The sequence below is a fragment of the Phyllobates terribilis genome, unplaced genomic scaffold, assembly GCF_046119375.1.
Source record: "Phyllobates terribilis strain yellow unplaced genomic scaffold, ASM4611937v1 Scaffold_11__3_contigs__length_659146591, whole genome shotgun sequence".
In the NCBI taxonomy this organism is placed as follows: Eukaryota; Metazoa; Chordata; class Amphibia; order Anura; family Dendrobatidae; genus Phyllobates; species Phyllobates terribilis.
Genome location: NW_027362771.1, coordinates 655604220 through 655617977, shown reverse-complemented (window position 1 = coordinate 655617977; position 13758 = coordinate 655604220). Strand labels below are relative to the sequence as shown.

General features: G+C 52.9%; 1 protein-coding gene across 1 annotated transcript in view; it reads left to right on the top strand.

Annotated features, from left to right (window-relative positions):
* Positions 1-12957, top strand: part of GPS2 (G protein pathway suppressor 2) — a 48229-nt gene extending 35272 nt beyond the window's left edge. The window contains exons 11-12 of the mRNA XM_073654640.1: positions 12520-12603; positions 12685-12957. Coding sequence (XP_073510741.1) covers positions 12520-12603; positions 12685-12768 — 168 coding nt within the window. The 3' untranslated portion in view covers positions 12769-12957. The remainder of the gene's footprint in view (positions 1-12519; positions 12604-12684) is intronic.
* Positions 12958-13758: the final 801 nt, after the last annotated feature.

Below are 13758 nucleotides of genomic sequence, written 5' to 3'. Positions count from 1 at the left end.
ATTAGAAAGCAAATCCTAGGGCTTGTTGGGTGAAGGGACGGCGCTCCAAAGCATCAGCAGAGTCAGTCTGCACCACGCGTGACCGAGCTCAGATCAGACTTCACTGTCCTCTTCCTATATTATTATTATTATTATTATTATAGCGCCATTTATTCCATGGCTCTTTACATGTGAAAAGGGGTATACATGGCAAATACACTTAAAATTATCTTGAACAAAATGAGTCAGCGACTGGTACAGGAGGAGCAAGGACCCTGCCCGCGAGGGCTCAGTCTACAAGGGATGGGTGAGGATACAGTAGGTGAGGGGAGAGCTGGTCGTGCAGCGGTATGGTGAAGCGAGGACCCTGCCCGCGAGGGCTCACAGTCTACAGGGGATGGGTGAGGATACAGTAGGTGAGGGCAGAGCTGATCATGCAGCGGTATGGTGGAGAGAGGACCCTGCCCGCGAGGGCTCACAATCTACAAGGGATGAGTGAGGATACAGTAGGTGAGGGCAGAGCTGGTCGTGTAGAGGTATGGTGGAGCGAGAACCCTGCCCGCGAGGGCTCACAGTCTACAGGGGATGGGTGAGGATACAGTAGGTGAGGGGAGAGCTGGTCGTACAGCGGTATGGTGGAGCGAGAACCCTGCCCGCGAGGGCTCACAGTCTACAGGGGATGGGTGAGGATACAGTAGGTGAGGGTAGAGCTGGTTGTGCAGCGGTATGGTGGAGCGAGGACCCTGCCCGCGAGGGCTCACAGTCTACAAGGGATGAGTGAGGATACAGTAGGTGAGGGCAGAGCTGGTCGTGTAGAGGTATGGTGGAGCGAGAACCCTGCCCGCGAGGGCTCACAGTCTACAGGGGATGGGTGAGGATACAGTAGGTGAGGGGAGAGCTGGTCGTACAGCGGTATGGTGGAGCGAGAACCCTGCCCGCGAGGGCTCACAGTCTACAGGGGATGGGTGAGGATACAGTAGGTGAGGGTAGAGCTGGTTGTGCAGCGGTATGGTGGAGCGAGGACCCTGCCCGCGAGGGCTCACAGTCTACAAGGGATGGGTGAGGATACAGTAGGTGAGGGGAGAGCTGGTCGTGCAGCGGTATGGTGGAGCGAAGACCCTGCCCGCGAGGGCTCAGTCTACAGGGGATGGGTGAGGATACAGTAGGTGAGGGTAGAGCTGGTCGTGCAGCGGTATGGTGGAGAGAGGACCCTGCCCGCGAGGGCTCAGTCTACAAGGGATGGATGAGGATACAGTAGGTGAGGGTAGAGCTGGTCATGCAGTGGTACGGTGGAACGAGGACCCTGCCCGCAAGGGCTCACAGTCTACAGGGGATGAGTGAGGATACAGTAGGTGAGCGTAGAGCTGGTCGTGCAGCGGTATGGTGAAGCGAGGACCCTGCCCGCGAGTGCTCAGTCTACAAGGGATGGGTGAGGATACAGTAGGTGAGGGCAGAGCTGGTCGTACAGCGGTATGGTGAAGCGAGGACCCTGCCCGCGAGTGCTCAGTCTACAAGGGATGGGTGAGGATACAGTAGGTGAGGGCAGAGCTGGTCGTGTAGAGGTATGGTGGAGCGAGGACCCTGCCCGCGAGGGCTCACAGTCTACAAGGGATGGGTGAGGATACAATAGGTGAGCGTAGAGCTGGTCGTGCAGCGGTATGGTGGAGCGAGGACCCTGCCCGCGAGTGCTCACAGTCTACAAGGGATGGGTGAGGATACAGTAGGTGAGGGTAGAGCTGGTCGTGCAGAGGTGTGGAGGAGCGAGGGCCCTGCCCGCGAGGGCTCACAGTCTACAAGGGATGGGCGAGAATACAGTAGGTGAGGGGAGAGCTGGTCGTGCAGCGGTATGGTGGAGAGAGGACCCTGCCCGCGAGGGCTCACAGTCTACAAGGGATGGATGAGGATACAGTAGGTGAGGGTAGAGCTGGTCGTGCAGCGGTGTGGTGGAGAGATGACCCTGCCCGCGAGGGCTCACAGTCTACAAGGGATGGATGAGGATACAGTAGGTGAGGGTAGAGCTGGTCGTGCAGCGGTGTGGTGGAGAGATGACCCTGCCCGCGAGGGCTCAGTCTACAAGGGATGGGTGAGGATACAGTAGGTGAGGGTAGAGCTGGTTGTGCAGCGGTATGGTGGAGCGAGGACCCTGCCCGCGAGGGCTCACAGTCTAGAGGGGATGGGTGAGGATACAGTAGGTGAGCGTAGAGCTGGTCGTGCAGCGGTATGGTGGAGCGAGGACCCTGCCCGCGAGGGCTCACAGTCTACAAGGGATGGGTGAGGATACAGTAGGTGAGGGTAGAGCTGGTCGTGCAGAGGTGTGGAGGAGCGAGGACCCTGCCCGCGAGGGCTCAGTCTACAAGTTATGGGCGAGAATACAGTAGGTGAGGGGAGAGCTGGTCGTGCAGCGGTATGGTGGAGAGAGGACCCTGCCCGCGAGGGCTCACAGTCTACCAGGGATGGGTGAGGATACACTAGGTGAGGGTAGAGCTGGTCGTGCAGCGGTGTGGTGGAGAGAGGACCCTGCCCGCGAGGGCTCACAGTCTACAAGGGATGGGTGAGGATACAGTAGGTGAGGATAGAGCTGGTCATGCAGTGGTATGGTGGAGCGAGGACCCTGCCCGCGAGGGCTCACAGTCTACAAGGGATGGGTGAGGATACAGTAGGTGAGGGTAGAGCTGGTCGTGCAGCGGTGTGGTGGAGAGAGGACCCTGCCCGCGAGGGCTCACAGTCTACAAGGGATGGGTGAGGATACAGTAGGTGAGGGTAGAGCTGGTCGTGCAGCGGTGTGGTGGAGAGAGGACCCTGCCCGCGAGGGCTCACAGTCTACAAGGGATGGGTGAGGATACAGTAGGTGAGGATAGAGCTGGTCATGCAGCGGTATGGTGGAGCGAGGACCCTGCCCGCGAGGGCTCATAGTCTACAAGGGATGGGTGAGGATACAGTAGGTGAGGGTAGAGCTGGTCGTGCAGTGGTATGGTGGAGCTAGGACTCTGCCCACGAGGGCTCACAATCTACAGGGGATGGGTGAGGATACAGTAGGTGAGGGTAGAGCTGATCGTGCAGTGGTATGGTGGAGAGAGGACCCTGCCCGCGAAGGCTCACAGTCTACAAGGGATGGGTGAGGATACAGTAGGTGAGGGTAGAGCTGGTCGTGCAGCGGTATGGTGGAGCTAGGACCCTGCCCGCGAGGGCTCACAATCTACAGGGGATGGGTGAGGATATAGTAGGTGAGGGTAGAGCTGGTCATGCAGCGGTATGGTGGAGCGAGGACCCTGCCCGCGAGGGCTCAGAGTCTACAAGGGATGGGTGAGGATACAGTAGGTGAGGGTAGAGCTGGTCGTGCAGCGGTATGGTGGAGCTAGGACCCTGCCCACGAGGGCTCACAATCTACAAGGGATGGGTGAGGATACAGTAGGTGAGGGTAGAGCTGGTCGTGCAGCGGTATGGTGGAGCTAGGACCCTGCCCGCGAGGGCTCACAATCTACAAGGGATGGGTGAGGATACAGTAGGTGAGGGTAGAGCTGGTCGTGTAGAGGTATGGTGGAGCGAGGACCCTGCCCACGAGGGCTCACAGTCTACAAGGGATGGGTGAGGATGCAGTAGGTGAGGGTAGAGCTGTTCGTGTAGAGGTATGGTGGAGCTAGGACCCTGCCCGCGAGGGGTCACAGTCTACAAGGGATGGGTGAGGATACAGTAGGTGAGGGTAGAGCTGGTCATGCAGCGGTATGGTGGAGCGAGGACCCTGCCCGTGAGGGCTCACAATCTACAGGGGATGGGTGAGGATACAGTAGGTGAGGGTAGAGCTGGTCGTGCAGCGGTATGGTGGAGAGAGGACCCTGCCCGTGAGGCTCACAGTCTACAGGGGATGGGTGAGGATACAGTAGGTGAGGGTAGAGCTGGTCGTACAGCGGCATGGTGGAGAGAGGACCCTGCCCGTGAGGCTCACAGTCTACAGGGGATGGGTGAGGATACAGTAGGTGAGGGTAGAGCTGGTCGTGCAACGGCATGGTGGAGAGAGGACCCTGCCCGTGAGGCTCACAGTCTACAGGGGATGGGTGAGGATACAGTAGGTGAGAGTACTGCTGGTCATGCAGCGGTGGTTACTGCAGGTTGGTAGGTTTGTCGGAAGAGCTGGGTCTTCAGGTTCCTTATGAAGGTTTCCACGGTAGGCGAGAGTCTGATAAGTTGGGGTAGAGAGTTCCAGAGTAGGGGGGAAGCACGGGAGAAATCTTGTATGCGATTGTGGGAGGAGGAGATAAGAGGGGAGTAGAGAAGGAGATCTTGTGAGGATCGGAGGTTGCGTGCAGGTATGTACCGGGAGACTAGGTCAGAGATATATGGAGGAGACAGGTTGTGGATGGCTTTGTATGCCTTGGTTAGGTTATTGAACTGGAGTCTCTGAGCAATGGGGAGCCAGTGGAGGCATTGACAGAGAGGAGAAGATATTTGAGTTGGAGTCTGCAGGAAGTGGAAAGGGCTTGGATATGTTATTTGAAGGAGAGGTCAGAGTCCAGGGTTACCCCAAGACAGCGAGCTTGAGGGACTGGGGAGAGTGGACTGACACTGAGTGATGTGGGGGAAAGATGATGAATTCTGTTTTGTCCATGTTAAGTTTTAGAAATCTATCAGAGAAGAAGGATGAGATAGCGGACAGACATTGTGGGATTCTGGTTAATAAGGAGGTGATATCAGGTCCAGAGAGGTAGATCTGTGTGTCATCAGCATAGAGGTGATACTGAAAGCCATAGGACTCTATGAGCTGTCCCAGGCCTAAGGTGTAGATAGAGAAGAGCAGGGGCCCTAGGACTGACCCTTGGGGGGCACCGACAGATGGGGGGGCGAGATGATGAGGAGGGTGTGTGTGAGTGGGAGACGCTGAATATCCATTCTGTTAGGTATGAGGAGATCCAGGATAGGGCCAGGTCTGTGATGCCGAGAGATGAGAGCGTCTGTAGTAAGAGGGAATGGTCCACTGTGTCAAAGGCAGATGACAGGTCCAGGAGGAGGAGGACAGAGTAGTGTCGCTTGGATTTGGCGGTTAGTAGGTTGTTGGTGACTTTAGTCAGTGCAGTTTCAGTAGAATGGTGCGGTCGGAAGCCTGATTTTAAGCTGTCAAAGAGGAAGCAGGAGGAGAGGTGGGAGGACAGTTCAAGGTGGACGTGTTGTTCCAGTAGTTTTGAGGCATAGGGGAGTGATATGGGCGATAGCTAGACAGAGAGGATGGGTCAAGGGAGGGCTTTTTGAGGATGGGTGTGATTGAAGCATGTTTGAAACATGAGGGGAAGACACCAGTTGTTAGTGACAGGTTGGAGAGGTGGGTTAGGGTTGGGATGAAGACTGTGGAAAGGTTAGGGATTAGGTGGGACGGGATTGGGTCGAGTTCACAGGTGGTGAGGTGGGATTTGGAGAGTAAAGAGGAAACTTGATCTTCTGTAATGGTGGAGGAGGAATGTTGGGTAGATATGAGGAGGGGCTGTGGGGACTTAAAGCAAACACTTTGTCTGGTGTCAGTCTTCTGCTTGAAGAATGAGGCAAAGTCTTCGGCTGAGAGGAGAGGGAGGAGGCGCTGGGGGACGGAGGAGAGAATTGAAAGTGTTTAATAGCTGTTTAGGGTTGTGAGACAGGGAGGATATGAGAGATAAGAAGTATGTTTGTTTTGCTGCAGTGAGTGTGGACTTGAAAATGGTGAGGGATTGTTTGAATGCGATAAAGTGCTCGTTGGAGTGGGACCTTTTCCCTCTCTGCTCAGCAACCCTGGTGGCCCGTCGCAGTTCTTTAGTCCGGCTGGTGTGCCAGGGTTGCCTATTGATTGTGCAAGCTTTGGTGTGTGAGAGGGGCGACCGAATCGAGAGCTGCAGCTGTTGTGTTATATAAAGCAGCAGCAGCAGCATCTGCATCGTGTAAGGAGCTAATGTCTGTAAGAGGGAGGAGGGATTCAGAGAGTGAGTGTAGGTCGAGGTTTGTGAGGTTTCTGCGAGGGTGTGCAAGTTTGTGGAGTGGGAATTGTGCACCTGGAGAGGAGAGGGAAGAGAATGTGAGTAGGTTGTGGTCAGATAGAGGGAGAGGTAAGTTAGAGAGGTTAGATAGGGAACAGAGTCGGGTGAAGATGAGGTCCAGTGCGTGGCCATCTTTGTGAGTGGCTGTGGAAGACCACTGAGCAAGGCCGAAGGAGGAAGTGAGGGATAGAAGCTTAGAGACAGATGAGTGGGAAGGGTCAATGGGGGATGTTGAAGTCGCACATGATGATAGTGGGGATGTCGGTTCAAAGGAAGTGAAGTAGCTAGGTGGTGAAATGGTCGAGAAAGATGGTGGCTGACTCTGGGGGCAGTAAATGACAGCCAGTTGGAGGGGGAATAGATGTGCACACAGTGCACCTCAAAAGAGGGGAGAGTAATGGAGGGCGGTAGTGGCATTTGGATGAAGGTACAGGAATCAAACAGGAGAAAGCTTTCTCCTCCACCATGTTTGCTGCTGGGGCGGGGGGTGTGGGAAAGGTGGAATCCACCATATGAGAGTGCAGCTGGAGAAGCTATGTCAGAAGGGATGAGCCAGGTTTCGGGGATAGCGAGGAAGGAAAGGTTGTTAGTAATGAAAAGATCATGAATGTAGGAAAGTTTGTTACAGACGGAGCGAGCGTTTCATAGAGTCCTGTTAGTGCGACTGGGGAAGTGGGGACTGGGTGAATATTAATGAGGTTGCGAGAGTTTGACAGATCGTGGATAGGAGGTGGAAGTGACTGACTGTGGGGATGTGGTGAGGAGACCAGGATTTTGAGAGATATCGCCAGCAGTGAGGAGGAGCAGATAAACTGTTAGGTGGGAGGAGGAGAGGGCATGAGGTGGCTGTCTGTGCTTGGAGACACAAGATTGAATGTTGAGGAATAGATCTGAGGAGGAGGTGATATGGATGGGGAGGATGGACGGAGAGATGAAGGTCATTACTAGGTGTAGGGATTAGGGGGTTAGTAGAAAGTGAAGGATTATGGGGGTGAGAGTGAAAACAAACAAAAACATAGTTAAAAGAGAGTCTGAAGTAAGTGCCCACACTTGGCGACGAAGACACACTTTGCAGAAGAGGACGCGTGCATCAACCCCACACGCGTGCACCCCTTAAGGAGCTTTAAACCATTAGGTGAGGGGCATGGTGGGAGCTGCTTGTGGATAGATTATCAGCTGGTCAGATCACCTGGAGATGGCTGGGTGATGGAAGACAGAGCTAGGACTGTGTGTGTGTGTAGATATCTGATAACGTCTACAGTGGGGTAAGGACAGACATACCAGCGAGTATTGAATGGATGAAGCAGAAATATCAAGCAGAGGTAGTGTACCATTAGATTGTTTCAAGGGGGAGTAGCAGCACATGACAGACAGCAAGCAGAGGTATTGTATCCTGCTGAAGCTTGGGGGCGCTGTCCCGTCATCTGACAAGCCCTGTGATTTGCTTTCTATCGATCAGCAGCACATCGCAGCGATTATCAGGTGAAGGGATGGCTCTCTAAAGCATCCAAAGCAGGATCCAGGCAGAGGAGGGAAGAGAAACCTGATCCGAGCATGCTCAGACTGTTGGGGCGCAGAGGTGGCCCCGTCTTCAATGTCGTGCGCTGCTCAGTTCGTAGTTCCTCCATAGTTTTTTGTGATGACAACATTCATTCTGCGGTGATCTGTTTCTGTCAGTCAGTATGATCAGGGAGATACCGATCGTATGAGGCGGTTTTTATATATTTCAGTGGTTTTAATACAAGGTTTAGAATTTAAAAATAAAAATGATGGTGCGGTTTTACAAAATGTGACTCTTCCGTCCTTGGAGGGTTAGGGAGCCGAGGACTTTTTGCACAGAGATGCTAGCTGCTCTCTCGCTGCCCTTGTGGACCGTGCATTCTCTTGCTGTCCTGTCACTCTTGTGGATCGTGCGCTCTTCCCACTCTCGCTGTTCTTGTGGACAATGCACGACTTCTCTCTTGACGCTCTTATGTACCATGCGCTCTTCCCACTCCTATGCACCATGCGCTCTTCCCACTCTCTCATTGCTCGTGTGGACCATGCGCTCTTCCCACTCCTATGCACCATGTCCTCTTCCCACTCTCTCATTGCTCTTGTGGACCATGCGCTCTTCCCACTCCTATGCACCATGTCCTCTTCCCACTCTCTCATTGCTCTTGTGGACCATGCGCTCTTCCCACTCCTATGCACCATGTCCTCTTCCCACTCTCTCATTGCTCTTGTGGACCATGCGCTCTTCCCACTCCTATGCACCATGTCCTCTTCCCACTCTCTCATTGCTCTTGTGGACCGTGCGCTCTTCCCACTCCTATGCACCATGCGCTCTTCCCACTCCTATGCACCATGCGCTCTTCCCACTCCTATGCACCATGCGCTCTTCCCACTCCTATGCACCATGCGCTCTTCCCACTCCTATGCACCATGCGCTCTTCCCACTCTCTCATTGCTCTTGTGGACCATGCGCTCTTCCCACTCCTATGCACCATGCGCTCTTCCCACTCTCTCATTGCTCTTGTGGACCATGCGCTCTTCCCACTCCTATGCACCATGCGCTCTTCCCACTCCTATGCACCATGCGCTCTTCCCACTCCTATGCACCATGTCCTCTTCCCACTCTCTCATTGCTCTTGTGGACCATGCGCTCTTCCCACTCCTATGCACCATGCGCTCTTCCCACTCTCTCATTGCTCTTGTGGACCATGCGCTCTTCCCACTCCTATGCACCATGCGCTCTTCCCACTCCTATGCACCATGCGCTCTTCCCACTCCTATGCACCATGTCCTCTTCCCACTCTCTCATTGCTCTTGTGGACCATGCGCTCTTCCCACTCCTATGCACCATGCGCTCTTCCCACTCTCTCATTGCTCTTGTGGACCATGCGCTCTTCCTACCCTCTCGCCACTCTTGTGCACCGTTTGCTCTTCCTGCTCTCTCGATGCTCTTGTGGACCATACATTCTCTTGCTCTCGTGGATCGTGCGTTCTTCCCACTCTCGCTGCTCTTGTGGATCGTGCTCTCCCTGTTCTCCTGCTCTCTCGACACTCCTGTGGACCGTGCACTCTTCCCACTCCTGTGGACCACATTCTCTCTCGATGCTCATGTGGAACATGTGCTCTTCCTACTCTCTCACTGCTCTTGTGGACCTTGTGCTCTCTCACCGCTCTTGTGGACAGTGCGCTCTTCCCAGTTTCCGTTTGCTGTTGTGGACTGTTTGCTCTTGCTGCTCTCTCGCTGCTCTTGTGGACTGTGCACTGTCTCTGCTCTCTGGACGTGTGCTTACTGCTCTCTCGCTACTCTTGTGGACCATGTGCACTCTTGCTTTACTTGTGGACCAACCGTTCTCTTGCTCTCCTTCCGCTCTTATGGATCGTGCCCTCTTCCAACACTCACTGCTCTTGTGGACATTGTGCTCTTTCGCCTCTTGTGGACCATGCGCTCTTACCACCTCCTTGCTGCTGTTGACCGTTTGCTTTTCCCATGCTCTCACTGCTCTTGTGGACCGTTCACTCTTCCCACTTTCTCGCTACTGTTGTTTACCATTTGCCCTTCCCGCACTCTCGTCGCTCTTGAGGACTGTGCCCTGTCTTGCTCTCCCGCCGCTCTTTTGGACCATGCTCTCTTCCACTCTCCCAATGCTTTTGTGGACTGTGCGCACTCTCGCCATTCTTATTCACCATGCTCTTTCCCCTGTCCCGATGCTTTTGGGTACTGTGCTCTCTCTTGTCACTCTTGTGGACCGTACTCTCTCCCGCTCTCTAAATATTTTTGTGGCCTGTGTGCTCACTATTGCGAACCATTCTCTTTCCGCTCTTGTGACCATGTGCTCTCTGCTCTTGCAGACTGTGCGTTCTTCCCATTCCCTTGATGCTCCTGTTGACAGTTTCCTCTTCCCGCTCTCTCACCGCTCTTGTGGAGTATGCACTCTCTTGAGGACCGTGCTCTCAATATAAAGGAGACATCTCGTACCACAATTTAGTTGCCAATCCTTGTACACTCTTCAGCTTTCCTTTATTGAAGATGTGTCCTTACACAAGATTTACAGAGGGATATCAATGGGATCACAGGATTTCTTTCATTTTTGTACTCTTTTCTTGTTTGCTTTTGCAGCTGCTGCCTGGCATTACGTGCTGCAGCTCAGCTTACTCGTAACCAGTATACAAGTTCTTCTTCTGCTCTAATCCTCTGTACAGTAGTGATCAAAGTAATAGCAGTGTGTTCACAAACACGCGTTATCACAGAGTCTTTCTCCTAGTTGTTATTTCCAGCATTGGGGACATCGCTCGCTGTTTTCTAATTCACAACATGAAGAGAAATGAAGATAATTTTTACTACTTTACAAAAAAATACAAAAAATGACCATTGTTCTGTTCGAAAATATAGCAGTGTCTGCATTTGTCTTTACAATCTCACAATATGTCTTTTTTTTGAGGATTTATCATTTCTGTGAATCACTAATCTAATATTTAGTTGTTACCCACAGTTTTTTAGAGCTGCTTCACATCTATGTTGCATAGAGTCAACCATCTTCTGGCCTCTGTCACTGTTCTTCCAGCCCAGGAAGCTTTCACTACATCCCACATTTTTTGACATTTGTTTGCTTTTTCTCAGAAACGGCATTTTTGATGTCCCCCCACAAGTGTTCTATCGGATTAAGGTCCAGGGATTGGGCTGGCCACTCCTTAACCTCAATTTTGTTGGACTGGAACCAAGATTTTGCTGGTTTACTGGTGTGTTTAGGGTCGATGTCTTGTTGAAACACCCATATCAAGGGCATATCCTCTTCAGCGTAAGGCAACATGACCTCATCAAGTATTTTAATATATGCAAACTGGTCCATGATCCCTGGTATGTGGTAAATAGGCCCGGCACCATAGTAAGAGAAACATGCCCATATCCTGATGCTTCACCACCATGCTTCACTGTCTGCAGGGTGTACTGTGGCTTGAATTCAGAGTTTGGGGGTCGTCTGTTTTTTTCATCCGTCCATAAAATGTTTCTCCATTTCTCTTGACCAGTTGACCTGTTCTGGCAAATTGTATCCCCTTCAGTACATGTCTTTTTTTTTTTTTTTAACAGTGGGACTTTGCGGGGACTTTTTGGTAAGAGATTAGCTTCACACAGGCGTCTTCTAACTGTCACAGTCCTCACAGGTAACTGGAGACTGTCTGTGATCCTCCTGGAGCCGATCATTGGCTGAGCCTTTGCCATTCTGGCTATTCTTCCATCCATTTGGATGGTAGTCTTCCGTTTTCTTCCACGTCTCTCTGGTTTTCCATTTTAAACCATTGGAGATAATTTTAGCTGAACAGCTGATCATTGTCTGCACTTCTTTATAAGTTTTACCTTCTCCAATCAACTTTATAATCAGAGTCCTTTGTTCTTCTGAACAATGTCTCGAAAGGCCCACATTTCTCAGGCTTTCAAGGAGAAATGCATGTCCAACATGTGCTGCTTCACCCTTATATAAGGGCCACCTGATTCACATCTGTTTCCTCACGGAATGATTGACCGCACTGATTGACCTCCACACTGCTATTATATTGAACACCCCCCGTACAATTAATTATTCAAATACACAAACTCAAAAACCTGCAGATGATGAATGTGGAGTCTGGGGGTTTCTTACCATCTGCTGCACCGACTGGGAAATTCTGACATGTGGTGATAGAATTTATACCAAAAACAGCTATTAATCTGGTTATTCATATTCGACTGCTATTATTTTGAATACTACTATATAATTCCACTTAAAGGGGTTGTCCACGGTCGGTGCTCAAATCTGCAGTCACTCTGTGACTGCAGACTTGTTAACCCACACTGCACACTCCGGTGGAGGTTACGTAGCCACAACTATGTGATTTGCCTAATTGCGGTCACGTGCCCACTAGACTTGCATGGCCTCGCTCACTGCAAGTGAAAGGTGGCCGGGCACGTCTAGTCTGAATGTGGCCAGATGTATAAAAATCACACACTTGCAGTCACGTAACCGCCCAGCACCGGAGAATCCTGATAGTGCTCAGTGTGAGGGCTCACATGGGGTTCAAGTCTGCAGTCCCGAAGTCTGGACCACCCCTTTAATGCATTTTTCCTTCAGTATAACTTTTAAGGACTTGTTTTTAGCGAAGAAGTTACCATGAAGTATTTTGAGATTTTTTTTTTTTTTTTTAATCCTCCTTGGGGACTTGAGCTTCCGGAGATGTCCAGCATGTGTCTGGGCTACACAGCCATGGGGGCTTCAGCTGGCTCCCTGCTGCCATGGACCCTAATCGGGACTGTGTGATTACATCATGGAGCCAGTGGGTGCCCTGGACCACGTGCCTTAATGCCACTGTGGGAGACCGGCTACGGGATTACCAGCACCGATGGCAGCCCACGTCTGATGTGACGGGACACCTATGGGGCATGTCCTCATGCAGCTGGATGATCCGGGGTGTTCCCTTATACCATCCCGTCGAGACAGAGACCTCCCTTTGTTAATGACCCTGTGGAGATCAGCACTGATGCTTGAGGTCTCCATTGCTGACTGGTTTGCTTTCTTTTCAGTCGACCCTGTCGTATTCCCACCCGCCACGTTCATCATCTCCGGGAGGATACCCACACGGGACCCCACCACAGCAGCCGCACACGGTAAGTAGACGAGGCCTGTAATGAAAGCTTGCAGGCTGTGGATGGCGTGATGGTGACCCCTTTCTTTCCCTTCTATCACAGTCTGGCTTCCAGGCGTCCCCACAGCCGACCCCTCGTCTTCCATTCATGCAGCACGGACAGAACCAGAGATTCTACCACAAGTGAACGTCCGACTCCAAATCCATAGGATTAGCGTCAAGATCCGCTGTGTGCTCAGCCCCAGCTGCTCTGCTGCAGATCTGCCGGCACTCGCCCCAAACACCCCACAGCTTTTAACCCCGCAGACACAAGTGCGGTGCCCCTGCACCTCCGCCAGACTCGGGTGGTCTTGGAAATAAAGTGATTTTACCTGTGTTTCCTATAGAAGTGCTGTGATGTCGCCCACGTCTTACAAGGATGAATGTGTGCTGGTGAAAGTAGATGTTATCGGCAGCACTCGTGAGTCGCTGATGTGTTCTGCATACGAGCATTGTGGGGGCGGTGCGACAGCACGCACGTGGCGGTGGTGAACACTATGATGTGGCCATAATAATAAGGAATGTAGCTAGAGGGGCCAACCGGCAGCCCCCCCACTAACGAAGACCTGGCAGGGGTCCAATAATAAGTCTCAGCCAATCCTTAGTCTCTAACTGTCCATGCAGTGGTGGTGGCCCGGGATCTAGTGACGGTGGTGGCTCAGGATCTGGCCACAGCAGTGGTGCCGGGATCTGGTGACGGTGGTGGCTCAGGATCTGGCCACAGCAGTGATGCCGGGATCTGGCGACGGTGGTGGCTCAGGATCTGGCCACAGCAGTGATGCCGGGATCTGGCGACGGTGGTGGCTCAGGATCTGGCCACAGCAGTGATGCCGGGATCTGGCGACGGTGGTGGCTCAGGATCTGGCCACAGCAGTGATGCCGGGATCTGGCGACGGTGGTGGCTCAGGATCTGGCCACAGCTGTGGTGCCGGGATCTGGCGACGGTGGTAGCTCAGGATCTGGCCACAGCTGTGGTCCCGGGATCTGGCGACGGTGGTGGCTCAGGATCTGGCCACAGCAGTGGTGCCGGGATCTGGCGACGGTGGTGGTTCAGGATCTGGCCACAGCAGTGGTGACGGGATCTGGCGACGGTGGTGGTTCAGGATCTGGCCACAGCAGTGGTGACGGGATCTGGCGA